At 38.6% G+C, this 17,987-nt stretch overlaps 1 protein-coding gene across 4 annotated transcripts in view; it reads right to left on the bottom strand.

The window, feature by feature from the left end:
* The window catches only part of Aftph (aftiphilin), a 59,690-nt gene that overhangs the window by 28,250 nt on the left and 13,453 nt on the right, over positions 1-17,987 (bottom strand). For all 4 annotated transcript variants that reach the window (XM_028776975.1, XM_028776960.1, XM_028776982.1 and 1 more), the window contains exon 2: positions 10,319-12,267. In XM_028776975.1, the coding sequence (XP_028632808.1) occupies positions 10,319-12,235 (1,917 nt within the window). In that variant the 5' untranslated portion in view covers positions 12,236-12,267. The remainder of the gene's footprint in view (positions 1-10,318; positions 12,268-17,987) is intronic.

The following is a 17,987-nucleotide window of genomic DNA, read 5'->3' as shown; positions in this document are numbered from 1 at the left end:
AGATAACTATCTAATTGGAAACCTGAGGAGTACTTCTCTCCTGGGCAGGAAAGGGAAATAAAAACTCACCCAGGACCACATTTTATTTACCTGAAAATTAAATCTTTACTGTATCATCTTTGTTATCTTTTTAAAGTGAAGAGGGAAAAAAAACTCAACCTGTTACCAGAAGAAAACAGGAATCCTAAATTCAATTGGCTGAGCAAGACAATATATAATGCAGGTTTTAGGCATACTAGTGTTATCATGAACAAGTGCTCAAATGACTGCAGTGTATTTGAGGGAAGGAAATTCCATTAACCTAATTACTTCAGGTTTTTTTGCTTTTTCTTCAGTGTTTACCCACAAACAATATAAGCTACATAAAAAAATTTTAAACTGAGTTTAACATATCTTTAGAATTAGACATAAAATACATTTCCTTCCAATCTTTTGTTAAACGAGGTAACACAGGGTTTAGCAGCCTTTTCAATAGAGAACAGTATAGATACTTCAGGCTTTCTAGCTCATCTCTAAAAAATCAAGTATGAGTGGGTTCTAGAAAAACTTATGTACAAAAGCAAGAAGCAAGGGACAGATTCATTCCCTAGGCCATTCTTTACCAACTCCTGAACTGGAGCAATAGATAAGTATCAAATAGCTAACAGCATCAGCCACAGGGAAAGAGGTCAATAGAAAAAAAAGCTAAGAGAATTAAAGATTTTGATTAAATTAAATTTGTTGTGACATTTACCTCCCCCCCCCCCAAGAGAGAGTCTCATTATGTAACTTTGCTAGCCTGGTACCTACTATGTGGAACAGGCTGAGCTTGAACTCAGAGATAGTCCCTACCCTGCCACCCCACTTCTGCCTCTGTGTGCCACTACAGGGCTTTTACTCTTAAAATAATCCATTTCCAACTATCTATGAGACCAAGGTTGTCAGGACAATGCCAAATGTCGGCAGTACAACAGTGCAGACACACTATGACACCTACAGAGGGGGCTGCACTCCCAGCAGCACTAAGACTCAACTCCTGTATGAATAATCTAGAGATGTCTAGGCCTGTCTAGAGATAATCTAGGCCTGTCCAACAGAGTAGATGAAGAAACAGACTATTAAATACTTTTGGTACTCAGGGCCAGTCAGAAGTGGTGATTTGTATCAGTTACTGTTAGTTACAGAAGATACACATAACAGAAACATACTAAAGAAGGAGAGTCAAAGCTGGGCTCACTGCTCACTACTGATGATTTCTACCCCTATTTAATATTCTAAAGCATAATAAAATCACCTGGCTCAACCTAGTAATTTCTACAATATAAAAATGTAACAATAAATTAAATCCAATTATTTTGTACCTTCTCCAAGAATCAGAGGTTAGCTTTTAAGTACCTATCCCCTGCCCCCCCCCTTTTTTTTCTTGTTTTTTTGAGACAGGATTTCTCTAGGTATCAGTCTTGGATGTCCTGGAACATACTCTGTAGACCAGGCTGGCCTGGGACTCACACAGATATGTCTGCCTCTGCCTCCCAAGTGCTGGGATTAAAGGAATTATCTACTCTTAAGAGCCTCTTGTTGAAAATCTTGATTGAGGAGGCTACTCCTTGTAGATTCTAAACTTTGGATATCAGTGGATGACTTATTTTTAGCTGTCTTTAATGTATTACAAAACACAAAGTGTACGAAGCATACAGTAGATATATTTAAAATTTTAACTTTAAAATTAGCTTTTAAAAATTTATTATTTTATGTGTATTTGTAGTAGGGGTTTACTTACATGTATGTAAATGATTCATGTGTGTGCCTGGTGACCCCTGGGGTCAGAAAAGGGAGTTAGATTTCCTGGCACTGGAGTTACAGATAGTTGTAAGCCACCATGTAGGTGCTGGGAATCAAACTTGGATCCTACGCAAGTATGACCATGTTCTTAATTGCAGAGCCAACTCTCCAGACCATAAAAATATAACCAACATAATGTGCAGAAGAAAAGAAAATCTACCAAAAAGAGTAGCTTCATTGTGACCAGACAGATATTTTCCCCCAAAATTGATTTTTTAAGACACTATGATCAGACACTACTTAAACCAATAACCATTTTTTAACCATTATAGTTTGAGCATAAAAATTATCACATTAAAGGCTAGAGTTGTCCAAGTGAAACACTGAATTTGATTTATTTTAATGAGTAAAAAAAGAGCTTTCTTTATACTGACCTATCTATATTTCAAAGCAAAATACAACTGGTTATAACAGAATATTTATTTCTACTTCTGACTTAATTGGGACACCACCCAATTTTTAACAGTTGTAACTTATTATCTAAATTGTGACTTAAAAATATTTAAATTGTATTTTATGTGTATGGGTGTTTTGTCTGCATGTATGTCTGTGTATTACATGCATATCTGGTAACTGTGGAGGCTAGAACCAGAATAATAGATGATTGTAAGGTTCCATATAGATGATAGTAATTGAACCCAGGTCCTACAGAAGAACAGCCATCTTTACAGGCCAAACTTGTTTTTTCCAAGTGGCTCAGCCTGGCCTCAAATATGGAATTCTCTCTTGGCCTCCCAAGTACTGGGATTATAGGCATATACTACTATGACTGGCTGAACGGTGACATTTATTAACACACTCAAATACATATGGACTTGAATAAAGAATAAAACTCCAAAAATTCAGACTGGCTAGGCTCTAGTTTCCATATATAGGTAAGATGACATTTGTAAAGCAAATACAATCAGTACAGCTCAGTTTAGAAATGTGAGAAACTAAATTTAGCAAAAGACCAAAGGTCTTCATTCTCTGAACAAAGACATGGAATAGGCTTGATAAAATGTGTATGTTTTTGCTTAATAAATCATACTTACATAGTACTTGCCATGTGCCAGACATTATTCTAAATGCTTTACAATTATTGGCCCATTTAAGGCATATAAGAAGCATTGTGGAAGTAACTATACATTATTTATTTAGTGTGTGCCAGAATGTAAAGTAACTATACATTATTTATATAGTGTGTATATATGTATGTGTATATACCATGTGCATGCAGGTACCTGGGTATTTGTGAGCCATGTGGTGTAGGTGCTAGGAACCAAACCTAGGTCCTCTGTAGAAGCAGCAAGTGCCCCTAACTACTGAGCCATCTCTCCAGCTCCAGAAGTAACAATATTATGTCTTCTTCCTAGTTGAGAAAAATGGAGCATAGAGAAGTAACATTAACTTGCCTTGGGTCACATAAATATTAAGTGGGAGGAAAGCAGTTTTGTTGTTTTCGAAACAGGGTTTCTCTGTATAGCCCTGGCTGTCCTGGAACTCACTCTGCAGACACAGGCTAGCCCTGAACTCACAGAGATACACCTTCCTCTACCACCCAAGTGCTGAGATCAAAGGTATGCATCACCACTGTCTGGCCATGAAAGCAGGATTTTTGGTTTTTGTTGTTTGTCTGATTTTTTTTCAAGATGGTTGTGTGTGTGTGTGTGTGTGTGTGTGTATGTGTATGACTGTTCTGGAACTTGACCTGAAGATCAGGCTAGCCTTGAATTTACAGAGACCCTTCTGCCTCTGCCTCCCAAATGCTGGGATTAAAGGTATGCACCACCACCGCACAGCTCATGAAAGCAGTTTTAAGTTGAAAATTACAGGGGCTTTGAGGGCAAAGACTACATCTTTAATTTCTGAATCCTGAACATAGTTGGGAAGATAACTAAATCAGTGTATATATGAGATTTTAAAAAGCACTTCATTTTAAGACTGCTGTTTGCAAAATTTATCTTATTGTAAGCTATTTAAATCTTTCACACGCATAGGTTGGCATGCTTATCCAATAACAATGTACACTGGTAACAACAGCTTAATGCACTCTTTGTACTGTGCTATGTTTGATATTAGCAATGGATTATGTGATGAATCTTTTAAAAGAAACCCCACCAGCTTGCAAACTGGTCTAGTCATGCTAAAAATCAGTGTGGAGAATTCTCAAAAAAGCTAAAAAGTAAATCTACCATATAACCCAGCTACACCACTCTTTGGCATATACTGAAAGGACTTAATATCTTACACCACAGATATTTGCTCAACCATGTTTGCTGCAGCTCTACTCACCACAGCTAAAAAAATGAAAACAATCTAAATGCCCTTCAACCAATGAATGAATAATGGAAATGTGGTAAATATACAGAATGGAATAATATGCAGCTATAAAGAAAAGAGAAGTCATAAACTTTGCAGATAAATGGATGGAATTAGAAAATATCATGCTGAGTGAGGTAATTCAGACCCAGAAAGACAAATATCACATGTTCTCCCTCACTGGAAGTTCCTAGTTCCAAATCTTTAGATGTGAATACATATCCTGGAGCCACTGCAGAAATCAGGAAAGTAAAATGGGACCACTGGCCAGAATAGGAGAATCAGAGAACAACAGAAAGGGGAATATCAGGATGGGGAAAAGAAGGAGCTGTAATTAGGGAGAGAAGAGGAAGATAAATACAAAAGAAAGAGAGTAAAATAACAGCAAAGATGTCTGAAAAAAATCATAAGGAGTCATACTATTAATTATCTACCTAAATAGCTCTAAAATATTCATGAGTGTGTGTATATGTGTATATATACATATATGTGCACATATACATATACATGTATATATGCATACACAGGAGCGTGTTTGTGTACATGTGCGCACACACACACACACACACACACACTCTCACACAGTTTAAATGAACATTTCTTATCCTGGCATCAGGCATAAGAAGCCCTATTTTGAGTTGTTAGTCAGGGTTGTCCAAGAGACTCTCCAAGTATTACAGGTTATTTATTGCAATTGCCCTTATTTGGGCCCAGAAGTGGAATGTAAGTCTTTATTGCTGAAATCCATACACTTCAGATGCAGGGGTCAGAGGCCCCTAAGCTAGAACTGACCTGAAATGTTTCCTCCTTCAGGACTAGCTTTCATGGTACCAGAAGGCTCCATATAAGCTTTCAAAAGAGGGAAGCAACTCACAGTCCTACCTAGCTATGAAGCATATGAATGGCCAGCATGGCACAATAGTATAAAGGGTGCAGCAGTGGCACACATACCTTGGCAGTAACCAACAGCTCTATAGTTAAATTTAAGAGCACTAACACCAGGGAAATTATGCCTGATACTGAAAACCAAGTAGAGAAAAGCTTAGGTCCAGCAGTGGTTTATGTACACATCTTTAATCCCAGCACTCAGGAGACAGAGACATGCAGAGACCCCAGTGTATTGGAGATGCCAGTACCATGGGTGACCACAAAAACAGCAGCAGCAGTGGAGTGAATCAACCAGGGCCTAGAGTGCCACAGAGGGCAGAGCTGGAGAGGTGACTCAAGCCCTTCTGAGAAGCCCAGAGGACTATGTGTGGATCCCAGATATTGGGGAAAAAAAGCTGTAGAGTTGAAGTTGTCTTGGATACTAGTATGTTAGAGATGCCAGGGCTATGGAATACCTGCCGAGGAAAGCTGCTAACAGGGGAGTGGAAGCAGCCAAAGAGAAAGAATTGTGTTGCACTAAACAAAGATGAAAGAAGTTGGGAGATATGAAGAGAGCTTTGACATCAGACATGCTGAGTTTGGAGTTTGCCCAACAGCCATTTGGTCCTGCTTTGGTCCAGTATTTCCTCACTATGGCATTTTGGAATGATAATGTATATCCTCTGATGTTGGAGGTATGTGAGCTGCTTTTTTTATTTTAATTTTATAGAGGATTACAGTTAAGTGATTGGATGAACATCAGAAGAGACTTTGAACTTTGGACTTTTAACATATCGAGACTGTTATAGTCTAAGGGGAATTTTGAAGTTGGACTAAATATTTTAGCATTATGCTATGGCTATGTATGGCCCCCACAGACCCACGTGTTTTAACAAGCTTATGGGGGCCAAGGAATGGGATGTGGTGGTCTAAATATACTTTGCTCAGGGAGTGGCACTATTAGGAGGTATGGCCTTGTTGGAGGAAGTGTGTCACTGTGGGAGTGGGCTCTGAGACCCTCCTCCTAGCTGCCTGAACATAGTCTGCTCCTGGCTTCCTTTGGATGAAGATGTAGAACTCAGGATTCCTCCAGCTCCATGCCTGCCTGCCTGGATGCTGCCATGTTCCCTCCTTGATGACAATGGACTGAACCTCTGAACCTGTAAGCCAGCCCCAATTAAATGTTTTCCTTTATAGGAGTTGCTTGGCCACAGTGTCTCTTCACAGGAATAGAAACCCTAACTAAGACACATGGATTGTGAAGTTATGAATTTTAGATGAGAACATACAGCCACTACTTTATGAAACCAGCACAATCCCTAACTACATTCTAAATATTTGTCCTTATATCCTCAGAGAAGTGTACTACCTCACCCCTCATCAAGGAAACTCTGCTTTGCAACAGATAGAGACCAATACAGAAAACCGAACCAATCAAAATGCAGCCTAGAGCCCAGTGCCAATGTATGCATCTACAAAGCTGGACACAACTCCAGCACCTAAGATTCAGAAGAGGATGTGGAATGGTTTTAAGAGACAGAAGACAGGAAGTCTTCTGTGAAACTGTGTCTCCTATTAATGTCAGAAGCTACATCCAGTAAGTCTTACCAACTTCAGTGTACTGTAAGTGCTGTTCAGCTTCTCAGCGGTATAAGTGGAAGGACCCCTGAGGTTTTAGACTTGGTTCTTCTGCTACTGAAATGCATATCTCTGTACAATATCTTGAATTTAAGAAAAATGTTAAAATCTCTTAAATGTATTTCCAATTAGTTTTTCTTTCTTGCTTATGAAGAAATACTGTTTTTTCTATTGTCAATAGATTTGCTATTGATAACACTAAGTCTTATGCAGAAGAAACTTAAAATCAGAGTAATTTAATCTTCCACTTCAGAGGATACCTTATGCCTTACCATCATTAAATATTAAGTAAGATATCAAATACAAGCTACACCTGTACACTTACCAATTCCTAATTTCAAACTAAAAAAAGAATGGCTACTGTAATATTTACCAGACTCTGAAAAGATGTTTTGTTCCCTCTGTACAGTCTCTGGACAAACCTAACATAGCACTCCTACTTGGTATTAAAGGCCAGAATGTCAAATTTTGTGAGGGGGAAACAGTAAAAAAAAAAAAAAAAAAATACAATTCAACCAAATACTTAGCAAACAAAGGTCGATAAATCTTAACTATTTGTTTTTTGAGATGAATCTATGAAGCTTAAGCTGGCCTGGAACTCTCTACAGAGATCAAGCCGGCCTTGACCCCCATCCTCCTGTTTTAGCCTCCAGGGTATTGGGATTACTGGAATGAGCCATCACATATAACCTTAATTCCTTTATTTTGATACTTCTATTTTCAGCCATAAATTCAAATGTGCATGCAAAAGTCAAACATGCACAATGTTGGGGAAATGATTATATTCAATTTGAGAATGCTGATTTTCTGGTGAAACACTAGTAACTTAATCTCAAAACAGCATAAGCCAAAACGCTTTTCACCACCTCCTTCTCTTTTTTGTGATATCTTTAATTGTGATATCTTTAATTTTTTTGTAAGCAGAGAAGTTTTGTTTTTTTTTAAGTATACTTGCAAGGGACATGGCATGGCAGTAATGAAAGAACTGTCAGCCCATACCATTAAATTTTATTTTACTTATTTAAAAAATTTAAGGATTTATTTATGGGTATGAATGTTTTACCTGCATTTATGTGTACAATGTGCATTCCTGGTGCCAGTGGAATTCAGAAGAGAGCACTGGGTCCCTGGAAGTGGAGTTACAGATGGTTGTGAAGCTACCATGTGAGTTCTGGGAACTGAATCTGCATCCTCTCTCAGAGCAACAAGTACTCTTAACTACTAAGCCGTCCGAAAGTTGTATAATTTCATTTTCTCTTATGTGTATGTGTGACTCTCTATGGATCTGTGCACATAGGTGAAGGCACAAGCAAGGGAGTCCCGAAGCATCGGCTCACTGTGGACCTGGAGTTCCAGGCAGTTGTTTGAGTCACTTGACATGGTTGCTGGGGATCTGTATGTATGCTCCAAAAGAGCAGCTCTCAAACTGCTGAGACGTATCTCCAGCCCCTGTATAGCCTTAATCACTTTTTTTAGTAATACCTGTTAGATGGCTACTAACAAAAATAAACTCATACCCTCCCTTCTACAAGAAAATCTTAGTATTTACCAGTGACCTAAATTCTCAAGTACCACTTTGAGTAACATGTAAAGTTTTACAGAAGTTCACGATTAAATCAGTGCTTATGGCTAAATAAAAACTCTTTTGCTGAAAAGGCCTTTTTGCTATTTAATCAAGAAAGAAAGAGGGCTGGCCAGGTGTGGTGGCTTATGCCTGCAACCCAGTGTGTACAGACTGAGAAAGGAACTCGGCCAGAAGACATTTTAAGAAAAACATTAACAAATCTAATCCTCTCTCAAAAGGCAAGATTAAGACTAGTATACTTTTTCAGCAGAATCTGAAGTCCAGGGAGGAAAGTCCAAGCTAGTTTCCTTCAGAACAGCAGGTAAGGCAATTTAATCTGTCCTTACTTCTGACGCAGTCTGCTAGCAGGCCTACTGCATGTCCCTTTCCTCAGTAACCGAAGTATGCAGCCTGGGCCAAAAGATCTCAGCATGTTTTAGTAAGGTTTTTTTGCTATCTTTATGCAGTTTACATTTTATTTTCATACAGCGAAATTCTGTTTCTACAAAATTTCCCCTTATTATCCCAAACCATAAAGCTTTCAAGAGGCTGTCAAGATGCAAAATCACATGTCACATTCCAATGAAACCTAGATACATGTATATCTATGTGTGTACTCAATTATTAAATTACATATAAGTAAATTCAACATGAATGATGTAAGAAATTTCCTTTGAAGTGGACATACTTTTAAAAATTCCTTATCTGATGATGTTAAAAGTTCTAAGGCTACAGAGTAAAGACATCCAATACCACTGCTATCCTATACTTTACTGAGATGAAACTCAATAGGAAAAGGGTTAGTTAGGTCAAAAGCAGCAGTCTTCATCTTGTATTAAAATTAGTTAGTTTCTTACTTAGAATTATAAGGCTCTTCCTCAATAACAAATTATTAAATACTAACACTACATATAGCTTAGCCGTGCAATAATTAAATTGGCAAACAAACTACTTAGACTCTCAAAGCTGATGACAAGCTATCAAAGCAGTGAGGTATAATTCTTTGACTTAACAGACTGGAGAGATACTTCCAGTTGAGAATGGGCTTCTGAGCAAAAGATAACTGGAAAAATAGAGCATACTAACATACTCACAGTATATTAACAAGCCAATGGACAAGATGTTCTAATCAATCATCACTACAAAGCAGTGACTTTTTTTTTTCCCCAAGAGAATGCTCTTTTCTTCACCGCTTGGGCTGAGTAATGGTAAAAAACAGTACAGAGAGTGTATAACTCAGGATTGGAAAACAATGATTTCAAGCTACAAGTACGGGGGCTGTTTTAGATGAAAATAATTTTTTTTTTTTTCTCCAAGACAGGGTTTCTCTGTGTAGCCCTGGCTGTCCTGGAACTCACTCTGTAGACCAGGCTGGCCTCGAACTCAGAAATCCATCTGTCTCTGCCTCCCAAGTGCTGGGATTAAAGGCGTGTGATACCATTGCCTGGTGAAAATAAGTATTAATGAATCTTTTCTGAAAGAGAATTATCCAGAAAGAATTGTACACAGGTGCTGAGTAGTAAAAATATCCTCCCTGATATTTCTACTCCAAAAGAATGGTCATAAACAAAGCTACAGCTACATATACACATAAGCAAGACATGATATAAATAAATTAATATGACAACAGCAAGTCAACCCACAGTCACTTCTTCAGGGCTAAACTCTATCCCACGCCAGGTCTTTTGGTGGCTGTTAAATCATGGGGTTTTAAGTCCCATTAGCTCTGTTCTGCAATCAAAACTGTACTTCAGTCTGATTTTTAAGAGACATAGTTAACTGACATTTTTTAAACCTCTAAAGTTAAAAAAAAAAAGAAGCTAGCCTTCTTTTAAAATCACTGTAAAGATTAAAACAGAAGGAAAAATGGCTACTATTTAAAACAGGTATTATCCATGGATAATTTAAATTTGATACATTTCTGTTAACTAGTTAAGGCACTCCCTGTGATAGCATTTTTTTCAAAGGGTTGTGAAAAATCTAACTAATTTGCAAACTAGACCAACAAATGTCATATATCACACAGAAACCCCATTTACAGATACTCAGCTAACTTTGCTTACAGCTATATTAGAAGTCTTCTTGGCAATTAACATGTTCTATAAATCAGAGGAAATAAGTATATACCTGAACTGAAGTGGCTGGTTCCTGCAAATGGCTACTAGCAACTGTTCCTTTGGAAGCTGCTGAAGAGATGCTGTGTATCTTAGGGGTTCCCGGAGTGCCCATAGTTTCATCTGTCCTATGTGACTGCCAGACTTCCTTTCGATGAGATTTAGTCTCCTGCTGATCCCCAAAGGCAGCCCAAGAACAACCGTCTTTCTGTTCATCCTCAAAAGCATTCCAATCTACAGCTTGGCTAGGACCTGCTGAACTGAAGTCTGCAAAATCATCTGAGTCTTGAAAAGCACTACCTTGAGTATTTGGCACAGAATCAAAATCTCCAAATTCACTGTCTTGACCATTTTTCAGTTTTGAGTCAGGTTCACTGTCTTTTCCACCAGACTCTCCTGCCAATGGACACTCCTCTGATAAGCCATCAGAAGCCTGTCTTAGTTCTGACTCAGTAAATAGCATTTCCTCTTGACAAGAAACAGCATTTGTATCCTCAAATTCTCCAAAATCATCACCTGGTTCACTAAAATGTAGAAAATGCTCTGAGGAGTCTTCAAAAGTGATGTCACTCATTGAATCTTGAGTACTAGTAACAAAGGGTGGAGTGGTGCCACTGGCTGTACCAAAGTCACCAAAATCATCCTCATTGGTATTATGGCAAGTCACAAAGCCATTAGCACTGTCACCATTTTTCATGCTTGCAGCAGAATCATCCAAAACATTTTCTTCTGTAGGATCAGGGTTTGGGCTTTTGGGATTAGTCAACTTTCTATTTTCTTCTTTAGAAGAACCAATTTCATTAACATCAGAAGTTTTAATAGAATCCATGGATAAGTCAGCACACTTAGAGGCAAATAAGTCATTTTCCTCAGTTTTACACCGTTCCTTCCTAATGGCTTCTGAATTTTCATTTGAGTCCACTAAGCTCCAAGCCTCAGATTGAATCCTTGAATTTAGACACTCATCCTGTTGTAGTGTTTGAAGGTCTTGTTTTTCAACACTGAGCCCTCTGTCAGCTACAGCATGGAATTCTGAGATGAAGACCTGATGTTCTCTTTCAGTGTCCCCTGTATCCTCAAAGCTTCTACCCAAAGTCACTTCTTTCATACAATTTAGCTCCTCGACTTTGTGGCTTTTGCTGTTTCCCTGAATGGTCAGTGCATCACCATCATTTAAAACTGGACATTCTATTTCTTGTAGTTGTGTCCTTTCTGTTTGGGAAAATGTAGAAAAATCTGCAAATTCCGCAGCAGGACTACCTGCAGACTCTAAAATGCACTCGGTGCCACAAGTGTTAAGAGGCTTCGATCCCTCTGAATCTGCCACATTGTCCAGGTCATCTGTTCCCTGAGGATTTACAGTTTCCAAACCTGCAAACCCGTTTGTTAGAATTTCCAGACAAGGAGGCTTTTCACCGTTGCAGCTCTCTAATTGCTTGGTTTGGTGAACACTGTTCATATCAGTTCTAAAATCTCCTGGAGAGAAACTTCTGAGTTGCCTGGTACTTGGTCCCTGTACCACTACTGTATCTAAGTCTCCCAGGCTTTCCATACCATCGATGGAAGTATCTAAAGTTTTAGATGGAATCATTTCTTTGCTGGTGGTAGAAAGTACAGCAGATTGACTTTTCACAGGAGTAGAAAGTTCAGCAGTAATATCCTTATCATTACCATTTTGAACAGACTTAAAGCTTGTAAGGCTATCTACATTTTCTGAATATTCATGAATTGGCATAAAATGGTTTGAAGGTACAAAGTCTTCCTTGGGACGAGTATAATCTGGTGTGTCAAAATCAACAAACTCTACACCAGAAGGGCTGACTTCCGAAAATCCACCAAATTCCCCAAACTCATCCTCATCGTCCTCCTCTGCTCCGTTGTCTAGAGGTGGGGGAGATGACGAGTACATTCGAATGATGTCTGGCTCCATTATTCAGCAGCTTTCCAGTAATTAATTTATGCCTAAAAAAAAAAAGAAAAAGCATTTGTTTTGTTTTGTTTTTTTGAGAAGGCAGATTATATAACAAGGTTTTTCAAGTTACTTTAAAACAATACAAAGTTATCTGACAAGGTGACTCAGGGAGTGCCAGGAGGAGGATCAAGGTCATCCTTAGCCAGTCAACCTGGGTATTAGTCTCAAAAACAAAGCAAGAAACCAAACTACCACCACCAAAACAATGAAAACTACACGGCTCCATTCTGTGTATATGTATTTCCATGTGTGTTCAGAGGTACATATGCGCCTTTGGGTGCAATTTACTTATGTACCTCAGGCTACCTTTTTGTTTATTGAGGCCTGGTGTCCCACTGGTCTGGAACTTGAAGGCTTTAGGGAACCACCTGTTCCCCTCCTAAGGTTCTGGTGGATAAAACTCAGGTTCCTGTGTTTGTATGGCAAGCACTTTACCAACAAAGCTATCTCTCCAGTCCTATGCTATATTTTTAAAGCTATTTTTCTTTTGTGTGAGATTACAAAGTTATGACCTATTGCTTTTTATTTTTATTATTTCAGAGAATCTATTTCTTCCTCCTCTTTTTTTCTTTCTCTTTTTTCTTTCCTTTTCTTTTTTTGAGACAGGGTTTCTCTGTGTAACCCTGGCTGTCCTAGAACTTTACTCTGCAGACCCAACTGGCCTGTAACTCAGAGATCCTCCTGCCTGTGCCTCCAGAGTGCTGGGATTCAAGGTGTGCACCACTACTAACTGGTTGAACATATACTTATAAAAGTACACTTATAAAATTTTCTCTTGGGTGCTTTCCTTGTCTTTTAGAAATTCTCATTCAAAACAACTGGAACGCTTCATGCCTAATATAGATTTGTATGTGTTCTTGCTCTCGTGTGTGTGTGTGTGTATCATATAATAAAATAACTATTTTATCTCTAATAACTGCTATTAACTATGTTCTTCATTTTCCTTTTCAATGTTTATTTCTGACCCAAAGTTGACTTGGGTTCTGATAACTACTCTTCATTCTTCAGTAGCTTAAACTCAGATGTTGTGAAAATTGAAGTTCTCACAATATGCTCTACACAGGTTTGTTCTCCCATGGTAACAAGTCAGCAACCACAGTACAGATGTTTTTTGACTTATCATAGGCTATATTGTTACAACCTTAATCATAGGTTGAAAAGATCATGTTAAAATATATTTAACATGTGCAGTTTGCTCTGAGAGCCTAAGTTTTCATTTCACTAACACACAGCTAATGTGAATGCTGGGTCATATGGTATGTTCAATTTCATTTTTAAAAAACCCACAAAACCATTTTCTCAAATTTATTTTTATAATAACAAATCAATTTGCAATTTTTGTTTGTTTGTTTGTTTTTTGATACAGGGTTTCTCTGTGTAGTCCTGGCTGTCCTGGAACTCACTCTGTAGACCAGGCTGGCCTCTAACTCAAAAATTCACTTGCCTCTGCCTCCCAAGTTCTGGGATTAAAGGCGTGCACCACCACTGCCCAGCTCAATTTGTAATCTTATTTGCAATTTTCTTCTTTATTTTGCTATCATATAAGCTTAAGATTTAATAACATTCACTTTATGAATGAAACACATTTAAAATTTATTTTGCTGTTTAATCTACAGATCCAAGTAGCCTTTTCCTCCAGTCGGGCACAGTGCACAAGGGAAAGAAGGCAAGAGGAAAGAGGGGGCCCATGCTGACACAGTTACCCAGCTGCTCAAGCTTCCCCAAGAGTACAGAGCAGAGACAAAGCAGGAGAAGAAGTAAAGATTGCTGGTCCGTGCTAACAAGAAAGCTGCTGGCAAAGGGTAAGTCCTATCTAAGAGATCTTGTCCTTTAGTAGGGATCAATATAGTTACCACCTTGAGAACAAGAAGTCTCAGCTGGTAGTGACTGCCCACAACTTAGACCCCATTGATTTGGTGGTCTTCCTGCCTGCCCTGTGTTGCAAGATGGGGGTTCCCTATTGCATCATCAAGGGAATGGCCAGGCTGGGGTGGCGGGTCCACAGGAACTTTCACCACTGCTGCCTTCACACAGGTTAACTCGGAGTTGACGGTGTTTTGTTTGGATAAGTTGGCGGAAGCTACCAGGACCAATTACAAAGACAAATGCGAGCGCTGACACTGGAGAGGCAATGTCCTGGGTCCTAAATCTGTGGCTCACACTGCAAAGCTAGAAAAAGCTAAAGAACTTTCCACAAAACTGGATAAATATACACTTTTTCTGAACATACAATTACAAAATAAAAAAATAAAGATTCAAGTAAAAATTTTGGAAATGTTTTCCCATACTCATTAATTTATAATAAGTATAATGGACATAATTCTTAAATTGAACTTGTCAACGTTATTCTGATCCTTTGTGTGAAGACCCTCAAGTAAGACCTAATATTAAAAGCAAATTTTGGGGGCTTAAGAGATGGCTCAGCAGTTAAAAGTATATGTTGCTTTTGCAGTGGACCCAGGTTTGATTCTCAGTATCCACAAGCTAGTTTACAACCAGCCGTAACTCCAGTTCTAGGGGATCTGATGCTCTCTTCTGATATCTTTGGGCATCAAGCACACACACGTATATAAGCAAACATGCAGCAAAAACACACATATATAGTATAAAATGAATGAATTTTAAAAAGCAAAGGTCAGGTGGGGAGATGATGATAGAACTATCTTATGCACAGCTCTGTGAATGAGAAAGGATACCCATATTCCGGAGAAAGAACTCTAGGAATTAAGAAAGAACTGAGGGCATCAAGTACAGTGGGTCACACCTGTGATCCAAGGATGTATGAGGCTGCAGGGGGATTTCAAGTTTGGAGCCAGAAAGGACTACATAGGGAGTTCCAGACCCACTGGGGTCACACAGTCAGACCATGCCTAAAAAGATGGGGGTGGGAAGAGAGAATGTTTATATGAATGAAACATAAATAGGAAAACTAAAAAGCATGTTAGAAAAGCAGAAATGCAAGTCTGCAGCTCTGGCTTCAGGAAGGAAGGAAGGCTAGCGCAGCGAGTACAGCTTGTTACTGCAGTCTCTCTTCTCTCTGGACAGTGCTGAGGACTGAGCCCTCAAAAGAAGCTGTTCACTAAAGAGACTCACATAAAAGTGAGAGATAGTCCTCCCAACAGATGCCCGAATGCCAACACAGAAAAATATAAGAATTATGAATAAACAAGACAATATTTCTACATACATTCATAACTCACCAGTAACTAAATTTAAATCCATGAGATACTGTACAAACAAATGTTAGTTCTGGGCAGGTAATTACAAAGATTAACTTTAAGAAGTGATCAGTAGATACTGGAGAGCTGGCCCCAGTGGTGTGTGGGTGGAGGAGACCTGGCAGGCTGACCAACTCAGCTATCATTCAGGCCTAGATCCAGGGCTTTGAGTTGGTCCACCCCTACACCCACCACCCCTATGAGCTGTTAGAGATCACGAAGGGTCTGGTCCTGCAGATTCAAAGCTGCAGGATCTCCATGACTCAGGCTAAAGCATATTATCCGAGAAGAGTCTTGGTAAAGGTGCAGTATTGATGGTGTGGGAGAAGCCAGAGGCCTCAAACCAGACCAATGACTCATTGCAACAAACATTTGCAAGTAAAGCTGTTTGGACAAAAGGGTATACTGTGTGATACGGTGGCACACTACAGCTTCCATGGTGGGGTAGGTTTTTTAAAAATTTTAATATCTTCTTCTGGCGGGAGAGATTATAAGTATGGAGAATGGATATGGAAGGACTGGGGAATGAGTGGGATGGGGTGCAAGATATGAAATCCACAAAGAACAAAAAGTTTTGAAAAAATACAAAATGATCACTGAACTCAAAGAGAATAAAATAGTTCAATAAATTTGGGAATAATTAAACAATTGAATTATTCTCATAAAGGATCCTACAGATATTTAGAATCTCAAGCAGATATGCTCAGAAGAAAACTTTTCCACATCATGTTATGTTAAACTGCCGAAAGTACATAATAGGAAAGAACATTGAAAGCTACAAGAGAGAAGTATTAAGTCACTTATAAAGAAGTCCACCAGAATCCAGCAAGATTATCAGCGGAAACTCTAAAGGTTAGAAGACGTGGGATGCTGTATTTCAAGTCTTGAAAGTAACCGTCAACTAAGAGTACTGAATACAGCAAGATGTCCTTCAGAAGGTGAGATAAAGACCTTCCAAGATAAGCCTAAAACAAATTCATGACCTCTAAACCATATATAAAAAAAAAGAAGATAAATACAATCATGAAAGAAACAATAAGCCTCACTAGATTAGTAAAATGAGCCAATGAAAATTAGAAAGGAATCAAACATGGTTGATTCAATAAACCATCAAATCTTTAAGATGAATTTAGAAAAAAAGAAGTGGATGTCAATTATTCAAAAGAACCAGTAGAAAAACAACAAATGACAGAAGCTAGTAGTATACATCTTCAACAAGAACTATGAATTTTCCAATTAAAAGACAAACCAGCAGGGTTAAAAATAAGACCCATCAATTTGCTGCATACAAGAAACCTACTCCATCAGTAAAGAAAAACTGAAAACCAAAACTTAGAGGTCAAGGACTGGTCAGCCATTAGCCTTACTTGACAGAAATGTACATGTCAGAAAAAAGACTCCCTGTGGGATATTTATCTTAAATTATTTTCATTATGATATCACCTTAAAGAAAATAACTACATTAGCTGAGATACTGTTCTGTTTGTTTTGTTTTTCAAAACACAGTTTCTCTGAATATCTCTGGCTGTTCTAGAACTCACTTTGTAGTCCAGGCTGGCCCCTGCCTCCAAAGTGCTGGGATTAAAGGTACACACCACCACCTCCTGGCCTTCTGTTAGCTTTAAAAGGAATCAGGTTTCCTTTACTTGTCTAGCGTCCTGTGTGTGTACTTGTGCATGCTCTTGAGTCCAGGGCAGTACACTGGTGTCTTCTTACTCCTTTGCTTTCTACCTTATTACTTTAAGACAATGTCTTTCACTAAACTGGATACTTACCTTCTTAGGTAAACTTGCTTAGCCAGCGAGCTCATGGGATCTGCTTGTCTCTGCACCCCAGTGCTGGGGTTATAGGCACACATAGTCATGCCTGGCTTTTTATATGGGTGCTAGAAATTTAAACTTAGGCTCTCATATTTGTAGAGCATATCTTACTCATTGAGACATTTCCTCAGCTCTCAAAGTGAAATAAATAAAATATAACTAAGTATCTGGAGGTCAGACTCATCATTTAAAAGCCTGGGCTAGCTCAACTCCTAGCACCCATGTTGGGTAGCTCACAACTACTTGTCAGCTCCAGATAATCTGACACCCTCTTCTACACTCCTAAGGCACATGCACACATATACTAGTAAACACACAGACATATAAAATACAAATAAACCTTTTTAAAAAATGAATTAGGAGGCTAGAAAGATGGCGCAACAGTTAAGAGCACTGGTTGCCTTTGCAGATGACCTACGTTCAGTCTGCAGTACCCACATGGTGGTTCACAGCCATCCACGCTCCAGTTCTGGCAGATCTGAGATCCTCTCTTCTGACTGCCTCAGATACTAGGTACACACATGGCGCATATACATACATACATACATGCAAAACATTCACACGCCGAAAACAAAAAATAGGTATATTTAAATTAATGTACTACTTATACAAGCAATAATACCATTATCTATCTATCTATCTATCTATCTATCTATCTATCTATCTATCTAT

Source organism: Grammomys surdaster, unplaced genomic scaffold, assembly GCF_004785775.1.
Source record: "Grammomys surdaster isolate TR1022 unplaced genomic scaffold, NIH_TR_1.0 67, whole genome shotgun sequence".
Taxonomy (NCBI): domain Eukaryota; kingdom Metazoa; phylum Chordata; class Mammalia; order Rodentia; family Muridae; genus Grammomys; species Grammomys surdaster.
Note: the sequence above shows the minus strand (reverse complement) of the source record. Positions and strands in the feature narration are given on the sequence as shown.